This window comes from Falco punctatus (genome assembly GCF_963210335.1).
Source record: "Falco punctatus genome assembly, chromosome: 5".
Taxonomy (NCBI): domain Eukaryota; kingdom Metazoa; phylum Chordata; class Aves; order Falconiformes; family Falconidae; genus Falco; species Falco punctatus.
This window is the reverse complement of record NC_137584.1, coordinates 55047543-55065881: the sequence shown is the minus strand read 5'-3', so window position 1 is coordinate 55065881 and position 18339 is coordinate 55047543. Positions and strand designations below refer to the sequence as shown.

Here is an 18339-nt window from a genome sequence, read left to right as displayed (position 1 = left end):
TGTAAGCTGGCCTGCTCATGTGTTTGGAAACAAACACACAAAAGAGCATGTGGAATCTCAGGTTTGTCAGGGGAAAGAAAATAAAAGAACAAAACATAAAACATTGTAACATCTATTGATACCTGGAGTTGGAGTACCCCGTGCAGTTCTTGTCCGTCTTCCCCTTTCTTCTAACTCCCTTTATGCAGTAGGAGTAGAAAACATACAGAACAATGCAAAAAGGGTGTCCAAAGGTATGGAGTAGCCCTCTTGCACACACAGATCAATCAAAGATTCCATGGGTTTCAAGGTCAATACTGAGGAATTCAGGATAGTATCTTCCATATGTAGCCCTTGGCTTAGGGGCATGTCCCTGTGGGCTAGAAAAATAATGTAAAAAATAATGGTATAACCTTGCTCTCTCGTCTACTGTTGACCACTAGCTTAAGTAGACATTTTGTCTCACCTGTAGTTGCATCCTTATGCCTTTTTGTATTTAAAAAACAACATATGCCCCATGTAACTTTGTAAATCAGCACCACCTACTTTTTGTAAAAATTAGACATTTGCCTGTGAAGGAAGTCTCTTCAGAAACAGGCAGCAACTCTTTCAGGAAAAGTACGGACAGGGTCCTCTTTGGAGCTGATTACAGTCAATTTTCAAATGTTTGTTGGCATCGCACAACAAATGCAAGACTTTGATAAGAGTGTGCTGGGACAAACGTTGTGGAAGGTGATGGCATGTCTATTTAAACTGGGATCTGCCCAAGCCAGCTGTTTAAAAAAAAAAAAAAGAAAATAAGAAGATAAGTACTAGCTAAGTGGATGTTGGCATATATTAACGAGAAGTGCTATGATGATACAGCCTACAATATTTTCTACAGAGTACAGGAAGGCTCTGGTCATTCCTGCTGTAGATGTCCTAGATGTCCTAGAACAAAAGATCCAATGAGTTAAGACTAGTTTCACAGCTTTCCTGAATCAACAATAGGAAAATTCCTAGGCCAAGGGATTGCAGGCACAACTGAAGCAAACCAAATGAACATGCCAAACATAACTGGGTGGGTAATGAAATCTAGAAGAATGTCTACCATGGTGTCAATGGTAAGGGGCAACCAGCTCCTACAGCTATCCCAAGAGTTTGCTGCTTTCCTTTTCCTCTTGAATGCTCCTACATGTAGCTGAGACCCAATAATCCCACTCATTGTTTTTATCAGCCTGGCTTCCTTGTTAGCCACAGTAAATATTTTTACTTACAAAACTATCTTTATAAGGCAAGGGAAGAATAGTGGGAAGTTCAACCACTCCCAGATCTTGTTGAACAGGAGGTAACAGCTATCAACAGCGCGTGTCTTGCAAAAAATGGCCCAGTCCTTCTGCTATTACTATAGCATAGAAGACAGAGGTATAAGCCATAAGCACTGCCCACTCCATCCCAATGTAAATGCAGGGCACTCTTATGGCGAACTTGACAGTGCTTTGCTGATTGACCGGATAGCAAGCAAAACTGAATTCCAAATCAAATATAAGAATAAATGCAGTTTATTATAATACAATATAATAAAGGAAAATAGCATGCCATATGATAAAAGGAAACAGTACTGGTTATTATGCACAATATGATAAAAGAGCAATAGGAGGGAAGCATCAAATCATTACTGCAAAGCGTTACAGAGACTAAGAAAAGGACACATCACCAATTACCACCTTAACATCATCCAGGTCCACACTCTGGCTGCGAAGCCCCACTGCAGCTGGTGCCAGGAGTCTCTTGGTAACTGGGAAAATTCCTACATGTTGCGTCCACCCGTAGGTGAGGCTTCTGCCCAGTCCCAGACCTTGCTCGCCTTTATCCTCAGTGAAAAACAAAAATAGTTTACACACCCAGTGTATGTAAACTTGTAAGTTTAGGCTAAGTGCAGGCATGCAGTATCTCATGATTCATAAGGTTCACACATGCCAGGGACATTGGCAGACACCCAAGCGTGGTGGAGTTACTGTCATGACTCAGCTGCACACAATATTTATGTGTGGATGGTCCTGCTCATATCTTGCTTGTTCAGGGGGCTCAGGACAAACACCACCTGCTCGTTAAAGTTGTCCTTGAGCTTCCTGAGCTCACCGTCCAAGTTAAATGATTCCTAATTGAAGACAAAGACTTTTTCATAAGCAGTAATCAATTTAATAATTTTCAACACAGGTAGGGTAGAGCAAAGGGTCACAGATGGCACAGTGCCAATTGATGAAAATGAAACACAGATGAAATATGGAGGTCAAGCAAAAGAGTGTGTCCAGAAAGGTGTGTAGCCTACAGAAGTCACCTCCAAAATACCAGCAGCTCTTCCTGGACAGGATGGTGCTGAAGGGCAGCACAGTCAGCCCCAGGAGGACATCAGCAGGGTCGAGGGAGAGGAGCGGAAGATTGGTGGGGCTGTGCAGGGCTTTGCAATGGGAAACCGTGATGATGACAGGCAGGCTCCCCAGCACCATGATCAGTGTGCTCAAGGCACAGGTCAGATACATGGCCAGCTGAACCCCAAAGGGGTTTAAGGTCCTGTACCAGGAGCCATTTGCTTCGTAGAACAAGGTGACGAGCATCCCTTCCTCAGCACTGGGACCCTGGGCTGAGCTCATGACAGTCTGCCCAGGTCCCACCGCCTCCGCTGACTCTTCCACAAGCCTAGAAAAGGATTCACCTTCTAGCAGAAGTGCCAAATGGCTAACCTGAAATAAAGGTAATAAAAAGGCAGGTTAGAAGAAGAAATATCTTTTAATCAAATAACCTTTATTAAAGCAACTGGACAGTTTCTGTATTTCAAGTGAAAAAATGAGTCTGATTTATCTGTTGTATATGTCTATTGAAATAAAGCATCTCCAGATCAGTGTATTCAATTTTTGTGATATCATTTTTTATATTATATTTTGGTTTTCTTTCAGCCAATACCACAAGTAGTCCAGGAAATGCAGCAAATCCAGAGGTGTGTGGGCAAGCAGAAAGTAAAGAGAAGGTCTGCCTTCGAAGGGAAATCATTGCTGAGTAACTGGCATTGCAACACAAAGCTCCTTAAGGGATTTGAAAGCTGACTCTCGTATAATGGGACACTGGTTCTTCTGAATTTCCTTGGAAATGAAGTTTCAGTTTAGTTATGATTCTTTTTATTAAGTAGAAGCTGTGAAGTGATTATTCCAAACCATGTAACTTCTGATTGCAAAGTAAAACCCCTCAGGGCAAGCTGCTCATTTTATAGTGTTCTGGCTATGGGGATATATATAGGTATCCATTGTGTTGATGACATAAATATTCAGCAAGACAAACAGAAATATTGTTATGTGCCCTAAAGATCGCCCCTACTTTTTACTTAAGAAATTGCTATTTAAGTTTGAAGTTATTTAATTTTTAATTTGAACTGTAAGAAATATAAGGTATTAATAGATTATAATGGATTGTTCCAGCAGTCTTTTTAATAAATCAGATAACTGAATGATATAATTTTTAACAGTAAGACAACTACAGTTCAATACATGATATTTTTCAATATGTATTTTTGCTCTTGAAATGACTGGTGTAATAGCTGGTATAATATTCCCACCTTCCCTGTCTTTCCCAGCAGCAGCAAAACATGGTAGCCAATCTCTCTTATTTCCATAAACTTTTAAATCAGGAATATTTGTGGTAAAATATCTCTTTTCATACAATGTGAGCTGTACTGCAGTGCACTGAAATCCTTTTCTAAGTACATGTCTACTGCCTGAGTGGAAAGTGTGAGATGTTATATAAACCAGATGGAGAAAGAGTCCCTATAGGTGACTAATATACCTCAGGGGCATAGAAAGACTAGGGTGTATTTGGCAAAAATTGCCATTTTCTAGAAAGAAATTGAAATGCACATGTACTGAGCTGCTGTTGAATCTCTGAAGATTTATAGCAGAGGTTGCTGTGAATTTTCTTTCTTTGGGTCTTCCTGCAAGAAGATGCAGCTAATGCCAGCTCATCCTGGAGCATCGGTGACCCTCACCCCATGGAGGCCTCCCTTGCCTGCTCCTGAGCCTCAGTCTCCCCAAAATCATGTCTTTCACTTCAGAAGGAGGTACATCAGGTACCTCTGGATTTTCCTTGTTTCCTCCATAGCAGTCCTCATTTCTATCCACAGTATAAGCTGGCTGAAGATGTGGATACACCAGCCTTCATTCCTGGATGACTTTGTGATATTTCTTTGACACAGTGGAACGGCCTGTCTTAACATGAACATTACAGAGACAGCTATCAGACAGGAAAGTCCTCGATTTTTCATCCTAGTCAGGATACAGGGGTTTAGAACAAGCTTCTCACTTATCGGTGAAAGTTTTCCCGGTGCTCAGATCCTCCACTTGTCGCCTGCTCAGTCAGGGTAAGTTCATACCAGCACCTTAAGGGACTCCGATGGGACACCTCTCAGGGCTTGTCTTCTTCCTTGCTCTGCAATTAGTTTTTTTTACAAGCTCTCCAATATGACCACTGTCCCTTCATCTTCCTTACTGTGAGTTTCTTTGGTTAAATTGCCTGCTGCCCAGCTCCCCTCCCCTCACTCTTGACATTTTTGAGTCACTCTCTGCCAAAGGCAGCTGACACCCAGCAGAGAGACTGTTAGAATAAGGCTGAGGCAATTGTTTAGACTGAATTTTTAATATGAGAAAGAGTGAAAGTCAGCATCAGTTTCCGTATAATTCTATTTTGTGCCAGGACACAAATAGCAGCTATTACTACAGGGATTTGAAAGCTCCTACAAGAGCAAGAATTTTTTATTTTTTCAGTTTTGCTTCAACAACAATTTAAGGTGACATTTCCACACTACTAAAAAACCCAGTGAAAAAAGGTATAAATTTGGCATAGTACTCCTATGTGCTGAGCTGGAGATATGCTGTAAAACTTCCAAGAGATTTGTTTCTCCTTTTCCTATTTCCACATTTTAACAAGTGATCATTTACTTTAAGATTGTCAGAGGCTTTTGGACAGCTTTTGATATTAACAATAGGAGTTTTGTCCTTAGTGCTCTGACATTTTCATTAGTTTTCATTCTTATATTTTACATGCAATAAAGTATTATTCTCATCCAATTACTTTGTCATTCAAATTCCAAGTAAAATCACATCCTTGTCAAAATACTTACCCTTTCGAGCTAGCTAGCTGTTGTGGTGCCTCTAAAGTGATTGTAACCACCCCTAATGGGAACAACATGCAACAAAACACTCTCAGCTCGCCCTTCCTGCATACATTACTTGTTGGAATTGCTTTGTGTTTTTTCCCCTCTTTTCTCATCTGGTCATGGGAAAAAGAGATCCATTCAAGATTAAGAGAGGGCTCAAATAGTGACAATGTAGGTCTTTTAAACTGTATCAACTTCAAAAGAAAGAACATTGTCATAAAATAAAAAATGCCAGTCATACTCAAGATTTTCTTTTTTTTTTTGCCCTTTCTTCTTTGGGCAAAATTGCTGGGTGTGGTCTCAAACTGAACTTTTATTGAATGCACTATGCAGCCTAGTAATCCACAGGAAAACGCACACACACAAAAAGAAGGGTAAATGTGCTATCTGATATGGCTTGATCTGCAGTGAAGACATGCATAGCCAATATATTTTTTATTGAAACTACTGCACATAACCTCTAAGATCTTCCAAGTCTTCTAAGTAACCTTTGAGTCTAAGTTCCTTAAAATAGAACAAGACATTTTCAAAGGATTATAGACTTCCTAAGAGGGCCATCATCAGTGCCCCTTTGCTGTGAAATTTTTCCTCACATCTTCCAAAAGAGTTAGTCTGGGATCCCTAAATAGAATATAACAGTATGAGAAGGCTATGGGCTTCCCAAGATGACCTACATTGAGCTAGCAAACCTAAACCTCAAATCTTCTGTCACATGTTATTACAGCCATATAGCCTATGGTGCAGCCTTTTGCTCTCCCTTGGAGTAGTAAGAAGTGACCATTTCTGAAGAAGTCAGCATATTGTATATGAGTATTTTATCATTACTGCAAAGTGGTGGAAATGTCTGTAGACTACTGACCCAGGCCATTTATTGTTTATTTAAAATTTAAAATTCTGCTAGGTGTAGTGCACCCCACCTCTGTGCAGACAGGGGATCTCCACAGGCTGTGGTTTGTGTTTTTTCTTCATATTTTTTACACAGAGAGCAGCACTTGACCTTCAGTTTTGTAACTATGGAAAATTCCTGTCCGTAGCACTTACAAGAAATTGTTGCACCTGCTGCGTCCCGTTTTTATGTAACTTTTGCTTTATGTTTTCCTGGTCTTGCTTACACTGGTCTGTGTTCTGTCCATTCAAGCGCTCAAACAGGACATATCTATATGAGCAGTTTCAGAAGCAGTACCTCTGTAAGTTAACTGTGGCAGATTAAACCGTGTTAGAAGTGGAAGTGAACATGGAGAGAGAACTTGTCACTGGCATTGTCCCCATCTGTAGCATCTTTGTCCAAATTCCAACTGAAGGATTAAAACTGAGGAGATTGTAGATTAGAGGAGTAGAAAAAAAGATCATTTAGTTCAGGAAGTTAATAAAAAGATTTAATCGGTTCAAATATATTATGTGTTATCTTTGAAATTAACAACCCATATACTTGTTTCAGTCTAGGATTGTCTTAACCCAAAATAAAATGGTTTTCTTTCAGTTTATTGATCTTGTTATGCTGTTATTTCTCCTTTTTTTTCCATTTATGTCAAATTTGAAATTATTAATATCATAATAAAATGAAATCCCAATAGATCATCATCTTCACAACATTCTCTCTCGTAATTTTTTTCTGTACAAGCTTTTTTCTAAATGTGACCCCAAAGTCTAGTTTTTAGTGAGCTAAGTGTTTAGTGATGCAGCAGAGGAATTGCAAAAGGTATGAGAGAAAAAGTGAATATACACACAGAAAAAAGTTGAATATGATATATTCTGGTTCAAGAGTTCTCTGCAGAAGAATAATTCATTAATTTCACATGTTAAAGGTAATCCCAAAACTGCAAAAGAGGTCTGCGGGTACAACCGATATAGCCCCTCCCCAGAGCTCCCGATTCCCTTTGCTGTTGTTTGCAGCAAGCAAAACACATGTCAGCTGGGAATAATCTAACCCAAAGAAGCAATATTTTAATAGGGCTTTTTAGTTCACATTTCAGAAGAAAAACACTTTGAGCTGGTGAAAAAGGAAGTGAGAGGGAGAAGTAAGGTGTACTGCACAACACTGGCAGAACAAAATGCAAAAAAGAGTTAATACAGCAATACAAGCCCCCAGGTATTCCAGCCTGTGACAAGCATCAAATCAAACTTCATGGCCTTCAACCACCTGGATGTGGCCTATGCAAAGCTGCCTTTTTACACTGGGCAATTTTTTAGTGGCACAAAATGGGCAGAGGTGGCCAAACTCTGAGCAAGGAGAGGGAGAGCACATGGCAGGTGAAAGCAGTGACCCCCCGTGCCCCATCATCCATCTTCTGCCAGCTCAAGGCACCTGCTCAGCACTGACCTGCAGCCAAACCACTGACTCCAGCTATCACTCAGTCCCTGCAATTTCCACCAAAGGAAGCAGAAACGGCCAATATAATTGCCCGCAATTTCTTCATTGTTTGGCTGGTGTGAGTGCTGCAAGACTAGAGGGGATATTCTGGTCCAAGGCTACTCCGTGAGCATCAAACATCACTTTCAAACCCTGCAGACGTACATTTGCTTCCTGGCTGACCTGGCAGTGTTTCACTGTTGGTAGCATTACTCGAATGAGATATCGATTTCTAAATTGTCACAATGAGGAATAAAAATCAATTTTCTGCCCATAACAACATTAGAAAAGCCAAATGTACTGGAATGTTCTGCATTACTAAATAGGAGCACAATGCTTTTGTATACACACAACAGAGCAGCTGCATGGAAGCACCCGACTGTCACTTTGCTGTCCTGATTCTGGGGAAGGGGAAGTAACCTTCTGGGAAGACAGAACTGAAGCTTTGCCCATGAAACCTTTGGTGAACATGACGGAGATTTTTTATTTAGGTTTTATTTATTCCCTTTAAAAAAATCTAACCTTTAATTCCTGTGAGGGAATATACCCACCTTCATAGATGACAATTTATTTTCATAAGCAGTGCAGTGCAGCAGATGGAGAGAAAGGCAGTTATTCAGAGGCTAGAGCTTCATACCCTAAATTAACCACATTTAAAATATTTTTCAGTTACAGAATGAAAAACTACATTTATAAAAGCAGGCTGAGGTTGATTTACCAGCACTTGTAAGACTGTGTCTGGAGTCCTGTGAGTAGATAAAGATGATGAGTGTTTTCAGCTGGAAAAAGTGTTTTGGTGCCATTCCGCTCCCCTGGTTCTTTTGGAAAGTTTGGCAAATAGATTGGGATTACTAGGGTGCTAATTTTCAGACAATAACATCTAAATAATTACCTCATGTGGCTTAAATGTGAGAGTTCGCTCTGGCCCTTGGACACAATGGTTCTTCAGTGTTGTGGCCACGTAGTTTGTGTCTCTGTGTGCACAGCAGAGAATCTGGATAATGTATCCTGTACATGTTGTCAGTGTGCTGGGTCCTTTCCTAGCATCCGGACACAACATTTCTAGGATATTGTATTATCTTGCTGAACGTAAGTCCAGCCATAGGTTACCTATTATTTTATATAACAGTATATGCAAATACTGTAAAGATAAAAGAACCCATATAAATATTTGCAAAGTTTTCTGAAAATAATTCCAGGAGCTGCTAATTCATTTTTAAAGAATGTGGCAAGTTAACCAAGTTTTTACAGGAAGTCAGTAAAGTATACTGAAATTCACAGTCTGAGTATTGCACCTGCAATGACCATTTTCAAAGCTTTTTTGAAACAAATGATGAAACAAACCATAAACGATAGGGGTGCAGGCAGAGCTGAAGTAATCCAGCCAGAAGGGGGCTTTGCACAGACCCTTAGGTTCTAAGAAATTGATAAAAAGATCAACTATTGTGAGAAAGGCAGCCAAGAACAACAACAAAACCAACCAGCCAACCAACCAATCAATCAAAAAACCCCATAGATTTCCATGATTACACATGGTGTTTCTGTTACTTTGTTCTGTTTTTGAAGGAATTCTGATGTTTTCTTACTGCAGAAAATATGTGGACTTGTATCTCTACCATCACTGTGCCTGGAAAAGAGAAAGCAAAGGGAGAAGTCAACACTCCTCAGCATTTGTTAAGTATGAGAGAAAACCAGAAAATGCTGCAGGCAATAGCTGCCATATATTCTCCAATAATGTCAGTATTTAACCCTGAGAAAACCGTGCTAAAGGTGAACAAGAATAAAATTGACTAGTTAATTCTGTCATAGGGATGGTCATTTTGGTGATGTAATGCAATGGGTCAAAGATGGCATAATTACAGGCAAGAGAGAGGAATCAGACAAGAAGGCAAGGTTACCTACAACTGCGTCACAGGGTGTGTAGAGTTTGCAGGAGAGAGCCCCGAGGTGCCATCATGATTCAATAGAGCTGGCTGTGCTGTGGGGCATAACATGACACTAAGGAAAAGTCCGTTTTGACGATGGAGAAGGCCAGGAACTTGGTGGGAGAGTGGATTGCTGGAGACGACAGATGGAAGCAGTCACAGACATATTTTCCCCCATTTTAGATAAGACAATTCCACCCATGTACATGTGCGTAGCACAGGGGCAAAGCCCATACTTTGCATTTTTAGGCCCTAGATTGTTAACTGTATCTTGCATTTCTAGGCCCCAAAATCTTAACTAAGTCAAAGCAATACTACACCAGCTGTAAGCTCCAGAGGCTGGGTGAAATCATGATTTGGCAGCATGAAGTATTCACCAAAGTATTGCAACACAGCCAGTCCTGGGGAAGAAAACCAGATAAAACAAAATTGCTTAAACACTGAAGGACAAGATCTGTAGGGGAAAATTTTTTTAGGAAAAAGTTGTTCTTGAGCACATAAATCCATCTTTGTGTCAAAACTTGGCTCTCCTGCTTTATTTAAAACATTATATCTTCAGAAGTATCTTTAAACCACCATGATTATAGTGTTACATCAGGTCTAGAGACAAAAGTGACAGTCACAAGTGCTCTGACTGTCACTTCTGTCACTTCTGTCACTTCTGTCACTTGGCATCTGAACTGAAGGACAAGGGGACAAAATCTGGCTTTTAGCTCTGCTGATGCCAGGCACCTGCAGTGTCAGCGTACTGCGGTCACAGGCAGGCTCTGAAGTTAAGGTGTCTGAGGGCAGGATCCCAAGCGCAGGATGGAGCTCAGATGGCCCTAGCTACCTGGTGTGAAATTGCTGATGGGGACCAGTGGCACAGTTCCCTCTCCCAGCTGGCCTCGCCTGTAACCTGCTGCAGCCTCTGCCTGCAAGCACAGCACAAGAGAAGGCTGCTCCCGATCAGAGTCAAACCAATATTTGCCTGGTTTCTTCTCCCCTCCTGCCTCAGAAGGCTCCCTTCTTCTGCCTCTCCATCTTGCTCTGTTCTACATGCCAGAGCACTGCCAGATTAATTATTTTTGGTGTTTAAGTATCCTTTCTCCTATTGAAATCCAAAGCTGCTTTAAATGCTCTTCTTCTCCATCCTGCACTTTGGTGGAAATGTGTAATTAAAAATACAAGTTAAAGCACCTCTCTTTTCTTATAAGAAAAACTGGAATGATCATGGCATATATACAGCTAAAAAGATTCATGGCTCTCTCTCGAGAAATTGCACATCCATTTCTATGTCAGTTTTCTTTGTAATGCTTCATCGATGTTTTGTTGCTGTTGCAGCTGTGAAGACTGACACACAACCGATCCAGTGGGAAGATTATTTGGTTAGGTTATATAAATGGAATAATAAATAAATTATTTTAATATGTTACAGTTACAGTTGCATATGCACTTTTGTTCAGGAGTTTCTTGAAAGAGTTATTATCATTTAGTTGATTTTTACTAAAGCTGATTAAAATGTGAGGGTTTTTTGTCAAAAAATCATTATAACTGAAACACTAACTATTGAGCATTAATTTATGTGAATTTATGTGACTTCTTTGGCATATTTTCATTTTGAATAGAAAAGTTAATACCTGTAAACCAAAACCTTTAACTTGAATCTTGAAGAATTTATTTTGGAAACTGCAGTGTCTCCAGTGAATTGCCGTTAGGATGTTTTGTAATTGCTGACTTTCTTCACCTCCATAACACGCCTGCCTCCAGAGCCATAGTGTATCAACGACTTCATGCTAAATATTTGTTAAGTGCTCTGCAGTGTGAAGGTATAAAATACAAATCAACACAGAGCTTGCAAAAATAAATCAATCTGTTTCTCAAAAGGTTTTCAGCTGGTGTTTTTGCAGACCAAGTATTTAACCTTTTTTTTTTATTTATTTTACCACTGTTGGTATAAGATGTCGACCTTGTTCTTTAAAGCTGCTTTTGCCCGTGGGCTCCACGAGGGGGCAGGAAATCCTGTTTTACTAGGAACGGCGCGCGCCTCGCGCCGCCCCAGCTCAGGCTGTGACTCGCCAGCTCCTTGCTGTCTCGAGTGTGTCAGGGTTGGGGTGAAACTGGGATTCTTCACATCCAAAGCAGAACGTGTTCATGTTATCACAGATCCATCAGTGGAACCATCAGCAAAGAAAATGAGCAGCTCTCACTGCCATGCCATACTGATCACGTGTCATACTTGTCACAGAAAAGCCAAGAAATGAATAAATGTGGGTGGCTTTTTGGTAGTCACACTTTAATAAGGGTGGAGCACACACCGTACACGTACCACGAAAGGCAAGTCAGAGGTACAGTTCACAATGAAAAGACTGCAGTAGCTGTATTCAGTAATGACACTTCAGCCAACCTTACTTCAAGCGTGCAGCTGGCGAACCCTGGCAGTGACTCCTGCCGGCTTCAGAGGGAGCTCAGCATGGCAAGGACCTCAATTAGACACTCCAGTTCAGTGTGAAATTGTGGTGGGGTGAATATGGGGTGGGCTGTCAGCAAGCATATTTTATAACCTCTGGAGCCTGATGTCTAAACAAAGAAAGGAGCAGCACATACCTGAGTGTGAGCAGTGCTCTTGTTCCCCAGTACTCCTCCCCGGGTATGAAGCACACAGAGATAAGGGCTGAAAACCCGATTCTGTGTTTTCAGGGGAAAAGATCAACTTCAAGCCAAAATTACGCTCAGACTCTATTTGTTTTGGAATAACAGCAGACTCCATACAACTGCTAATGTCCCAGTCACAAAAGATTGACAAAGACTGCCACCATATTAGCCTGGGGCGTTTCCAGTTTAGGAGATTATCGGTGGTGAACCTCAGGAAAGATTAGCTGCATGTATACAAGATTAAGTGAAATATGAGGTTTATGGACTGTATTATGTATGTATGCAAATACTTTCTGAAATAAAAAGAAACATCAATGCATTAAGAGATTCTAGAAAGACTTAAACTTCTGAAACCCTATCAAGGCATTAAGAGTGAACACAAGTAGTAAATATATAAAGTGAGTCTGATTTTATTAAAAGAAATATTTGATGACACAATTATACAGGACTGACTCACAAAATTCATGTTGTGCATTTCAGGCTTTTACTGAACCATGAAAATCCAGTAATGCACTGTTTCTTCTTCATTTCTAGAGCTGCTGTCAGTAATAGAATTCATTATGGTGACTGATCTTCAGATGAAAGTTTTATTGTACAAAACTGTGGGCTAAATATTTTGCCTTTTAAAATGTATTCAAATGTTCTCCGAAACCACGGATAGAAAAAGCCATATATTAATGGATTGCAGAAAGAATTTAAATACCCAAGCCAGTTTAGAGCATCAAACAAAGGTAAAGGAGTAGAGAAATTTAAAAATGGATCAATTAAGAGTGCAAAAAAACAAGGAAACCAGCATATTAAGAAACCCATCATAACTATACTCAAAGTCTTGGCAGCTTTCCTGTCTTTATTCTTAGAAAGCTCATTTTTCTTATCACTTTTTGTGTGCCTGTGTGCTTGGCTCAATTTACATGTGTGCCTTCGGGAGACCATAAAAATTTTTACATAAATCCCTATCATAATACAAGCAGGAGCAAATAAACCAACTGTAAATAGAACAGCTCCCCACAGTTTGTTGAACATAATAGGGCACAAGCTCGAGCATTTAACCAGCATTTCATAGCCCTCAATTCCAGAAGCATAATCTTCTGAGAAAACCACACCAAAAGCAAAAGCAGTGGGCACTGACCAGCACACTGCTATGATTTGTTTTATGGCCGTGACAGTCATGGTGCTGGTGTAATGCAGAGGGTGGCAGATTGCATAAAACCGGTCCACGGCAATGGAACAAAGATGGAAAATGGAAGCTAAGCAGAGCATCAGGTCAAAACTGTAATGAACTTTGCAGAATGTCATCCCAAAATACCAGCAGTTCTCCACAGACCTCACCATGCTGTAGGGCATAATGGCAAAGCCCAGCAGGAAATCTGTGATGGCCATGGATAGGATTAGGAAATTGGTCGGAGAATGAAGCTGCTTGAAATACGAGATGGAAGCTATTATGACCAGATTCCCTAAGATGGTGAAAATGAAGGCTACTGTTATGAATAGATACATTACCCCTCGTACTCCTGCTGACCTAAAGCTCTCAGGACAGGATCTATTTCCAAACTCAGAGCAATCCATCAAATTCTTTGAGATATTCGGAGAAAGCATAATCAATCCGTTTTTAGACTTCTATTGGAGATGCAGTTCCATAAGCAGATTTATTTTTCACATGTTTCCAAAAGATTCCAAATCCTATTATGAGAATACAAGATAAAGTAAGTCAAGAGCATTAACTCAATTACTAAGTGAAATGCAGTAATTCAGAGGCAAACTTTCTCTTGGCTTAAAGAGAGACCAACTGCAACCAATTATTTTTCTGAAATGGGGCATGAAATCTGATAACTGGAATCTAGTACAAAATTAATTGCAAGTAATATTAAAAAAAACAGCTGAAAGTAAACTTACCTCTTAATTAAATTATATAGTAACATCAATTTTATTTTGTGCATTCTATCATATTTTGTAAATTATGGGTCTTGTATTTTACATACTTGACAATATTAGCAATTTTAAAGTATTAGAAGAAAAAGATGCATAGAGGAAGAAACCCCTTAAGTCATTCATTTCACTCTGTAAATACTATATAGGAATTATTTGCCTCTTCAATCTTCCAGTTTCTAAATGAGAAATATTATGCGAGCTGACATACCTCAGCTTTCTTGGACATTTCAGTTAGTGGGCTACTCACGTAAATGCTCATCTCAAAGAGTCACATATCAGCTGCCAAAACCCCCTTTTCCAAATTATTGATGATGCTAAACTCACCTGGGTCAATTTTGAAGCACTAGCAATGAACACATCTGATGGAAATCGGTTGTAAAATTAGTATGATAAGAAATGTTCTTTTCTTTCCCTACATATGCACCTGCTTTCTATCATTATAATTCTGCTAACTAAGAGGGAGTGGAGCTAGACTGAGTCTTGTCTCCTGTAACAGACCGTGGTCCAGCTGCAGTAGTTATAAATGAATACACTAGTGAATATTTTCAAGGGGCAAAAAATTCCCTTCATTTATCTAGGGAGAACCAAACCCATTTCTTCCACCTCTTTTCCTGATAACTTGTTTTGGGCTAAAAGCAAATTTAGAGATACAAGCAGAAAGAGATACTGTTCTCCACAGCAATTTAACCCACTTAGAAGGAATTTGGGAAGAAGCTCAGTCCACTGGCTTTTCCAATAAGTATCACCCTGGAATGAAAAAAATACAGAAACAGAGCATCAAAGGATTAAGAAGAGTTCTTGGCAGTCAGTTTTATAGGCTAATCCTACCTGCATCTTTTTAATAAAACCATTGATAGATTCTTTATGTAGACATTTTACTGGGTTTTGTCCTGCAAAGCTGCTGAGTTGTTGAAAGGCAGATCCCCTCTGTAACTTGGCTCAGATCAAGGAAAGATGGGAATTTATTATTTTTTATTACATTACATTTAATTCCCAGGCAAGTTTGAGTTAAAAATATGTATATAATTTAGGAGTTTACAACAACAGGAGATAAACAAGCCAAGTGCCTGTATTCCCAAGACCATTATTTCTGTTTGCTCTATTAATTCATTTACCCTCATGTGTAGCGGAGCTATTTTGGTGACTTAAGGTAGACACAAGTCATATCAAAATGGGTTTTTGAAAGCAGAGGTTGAAGGTAAAGGTGAAGGACAGTTTTTCTGTTTTATATCTATTTTAGTGGCCAATACATTCTTTCACATTTCTTAATAATTACCATTTCTAATGAAACTTAGAAATGAAATATTTAATAACCTTGAAGAAGATTATGATCTTGTAATTTAATGGGCCACAACAGCACTTTCTCTCATGCTGGTTGTATCTGCAGCTTTCACATAGCGTATAGAAAGTCTTCTCCATACATTACAGAAACACATAAAAAGAAGTGTTGGCAATCTATCATCTGTTATTGGGTAATCGTTATTTACAAAGAAATAAAAATTAGGAAATGTAGTGTAGACAAGAAAAGACAAAATTAATTCACTATTAATGTAAGTGGTCAGAGGTGGACACTCAGACTTAATGCTGACCCTTATGCAAGCGTATTGAAGATGCGTTACAAATCAAAGGTAAATGATCACTATTCAGCAGAGGCTGGATTTTTACTGAATATGATCTGAGTATGTCACAAGAACAGGGCAGAAAATAAATATGGTTTTCAAAATGAATTAAGGGAAAAATAAGAACATTTAAAGGAGTCTGCTTATGGCAGATGCTTTAAAGACAAACAAGGAAATTTTCTGTTGGAAATAAAATCTAAATCTTTGGGATTATCTACAAAGAATCAGTTACAGACTCCACATATGGTAACATTTTGTCAGTGTGTACAGCAGAAATATTTTATCTTGGAGATCTGTCAGTATTTTTGAGACAGGCATGTCTAGTAATTTTATTTTTAAGAAATCAAGTGAGAGATACACAAGTTTCACACAGATGATCCTTTATTAAAAGAAGTTACTAAAGGAGGAATCTATGCAGACACAATTATATCGGATTAAAACAAAGCAACCTGTGGAAAGAGACTGCACTTGAAAAAGCATTACCTTCAGAAAGCAGCCCCCCATGTGCCTCACCATTGGTTCTCCTTTCAGCATGGGACAGAGGGCAGTGGTGGGGTAATAGTTTGACACCTTACCTTTCAGAAATGAAATGTCTAAAACCTGCTAACAAGTGTACAGGAACTGAAGTCTTTTAAATGAAACTTTTAAACTGCATTAAAGTAAGACTACAAAAAAAGACCTTAAAAATTGTCATTGAGTGAGGCACTGCTGTGCTGCAAAGGCAGTGTGGAGAGAAAATTGTCATAGTCATTATTTTCACTGATCAAACAGTTTAGTTTTATTACAACATATGAGTTTCCTTCACGTTGTACCTCATAATTTCCATGTTGTCCTTAATTATTGATCGGAGACAACTATTTAGTTACTTATTACTAACTGCTCTTATTCCTCTGGGCTCGCTTAAGTAAAGCAGAAATGACAGCAATAGAGAGCAAAATACAAGCTCAAATTTTCTTGAAGAATTGTTTTATCTTGTTGGTAACTGAGAAAGTCCGAAGCATATAGGATGCACTCTGTTTTCAGTGATCTCTCTTTAACTGACAGATCTCTTTTAGTCAGTATGCTGTGAATACGCATTGTTTAAGGAGATTGACTTTTCCTATACTTATGGGAAATAAGAGATCAAGACATCTAGGAGTGGGTTCTGGAGTTCCCACTGCCGAAGCTACCTGTGAATTCAGTCTCTTAGCAAATGAATGCTTTACAAAAGTTGTTGCATAGTCATCACATAGAAACATTTTCAATTACCGATGCAAGTTGGTTGAGTTAAAGTGGCAGCATGATGGTGAAAAGATCTCGTTAAAAAACCTATGAAGTAGGAAATCAGTTGGAAAAATCTGGTTGTGCAGGACTACATAACATTATGTGAGACTCACTAAGTATTGTGGGAATTTAATTTCAAAGAACCACAGAATAGTTGAGTTTGGAAGGGAACATTGCCCCATCATCCAGATCATTAACAGAATTGGACCCAGTATTAATCTCTAGGCTACACTAGACTAGTTGCTGGCCTCCAACTAGACTTTATGCCAATCACCACCCTCCTGGCCTGGATGTTAAGCCTGTTTTCAGTCCATTCTCTGCTCATCCAGCCCACGTTTCATTACCTTCTCTATGAAGATCTTATGGGGGACAGTGTCAAAAGCCCCGCTGAAGTCTAGGTAGACAATAACCACTGTTCTCTTCTCATCTACCAGGTCAGTCATTTCATGATAGAAGTTTTAAAAATTTAGGCTATGTCTAATGGAAACAGGCTAGTAAAAAAAGTGCTTACAGATAGGCATAGTCTTTTTCTGCATTAGGTCTTTAGAGGCAGTAGTGTGGAAGTAGTGTTGTACATAACTAAGATGATCAGAAAAACTACAGAAGTAAAATACTTTTGTAGAACACTAAGAATCTTATGTTTAACTGTATCTAGTGCTTTCCTCCTTACTGAATGGTTCTTTATGCATTGTAAAGGACAGAGAGTGCACAGTGTGCACAACCTAGATGAGTTAATGATTTAAGGAAAGCTATACACTTTGCAATATTTACACAGTTTGAGAGCTCAATTTTCTTGTTTGAACACTGCACTAATGTATGTTTTTATCTATCTAGTTTAAAATCTCCATTTTGGAGCAAAGCTTTCCTTGTGAGGCTTCTAGAAGGGTCCTGCTCGGACAGTGGGTGCTCCTGCTCTTCCCCTGTCCTGCTGCACCTCGTGTCTGAGGGGCAGACCATGAGCCTCAGCCACAGGTGGACCACCATGCATGAGGCCGTACATAGCAGGTGGCATTGCACAGGCTGCCACACCGTGTTACAACCACCAAACCACAAGATAGAGGCACCGAGGCAGAGGGGACAGGTGGCAGTCTGTGATTCTGAAATTTACTGTCAGTTTTGTACAAAGCATGAGAGGAAGGTGACATTGCAAACGGTGCTCACTGGTGGCAAAATGAACAGACATAGGTTTACTGGTGAAACAGAGCCTTTCATCATGCTGGAGTAATTGCTTTGCACAAGTTTTCAGGGAAGTTAAAACATATGAAATCACCCACTGGAGACTCATTTGTTTTGCAAAAGCTGGCCATCTGGGAAGGTTTAATAAGGTCACTAATTAAATGTGTTGATAAGGAATTTGACAGTACCCTTTGCACTTCATTTACATGATGCTACTTTGAGATTGCAGTAAGGTACATTCTACTTCACCAGACCTAACTCATAATCTGATTGGACAATAGT

At 39.5% G+C, this 18339-nt stretch overlaps 1 protein-coding gene across 1 annotated transcript; it reads right to left on the bottom strand.

Moving 5' to 3' along the window:
- Positions 1 to 2609: 2609 nt before the first annotated feature.
- On the bottom strand, positions 2610 to 18335 carry LOC308064993 (trace amine-associated receptor 2-like). The gene has a single exon (XM_080390362.1). It carries the CDS (start codon positions 13664 to 13666, stop codon positions 12629 to 12631), a length of 1038 nt encoding a protein of 345 aa, XP_080246488.1. The 5' UTR covers positions 13667 to 18335; the 3' UTR covers positions 2610 to 12628.
- Between the last annotated feature and the right edge of the window lie 4 nt (positions 18336 to 18339).

Coding starts and splice junctions, on each gene's coding strand:
- LOC308064993 (XM_080390362.1), bottom strand. CDS start 13,666: ATGCTTTCTCCGAATATCTCAAAGAATTTGATGGATTGCTCTGAGTTT.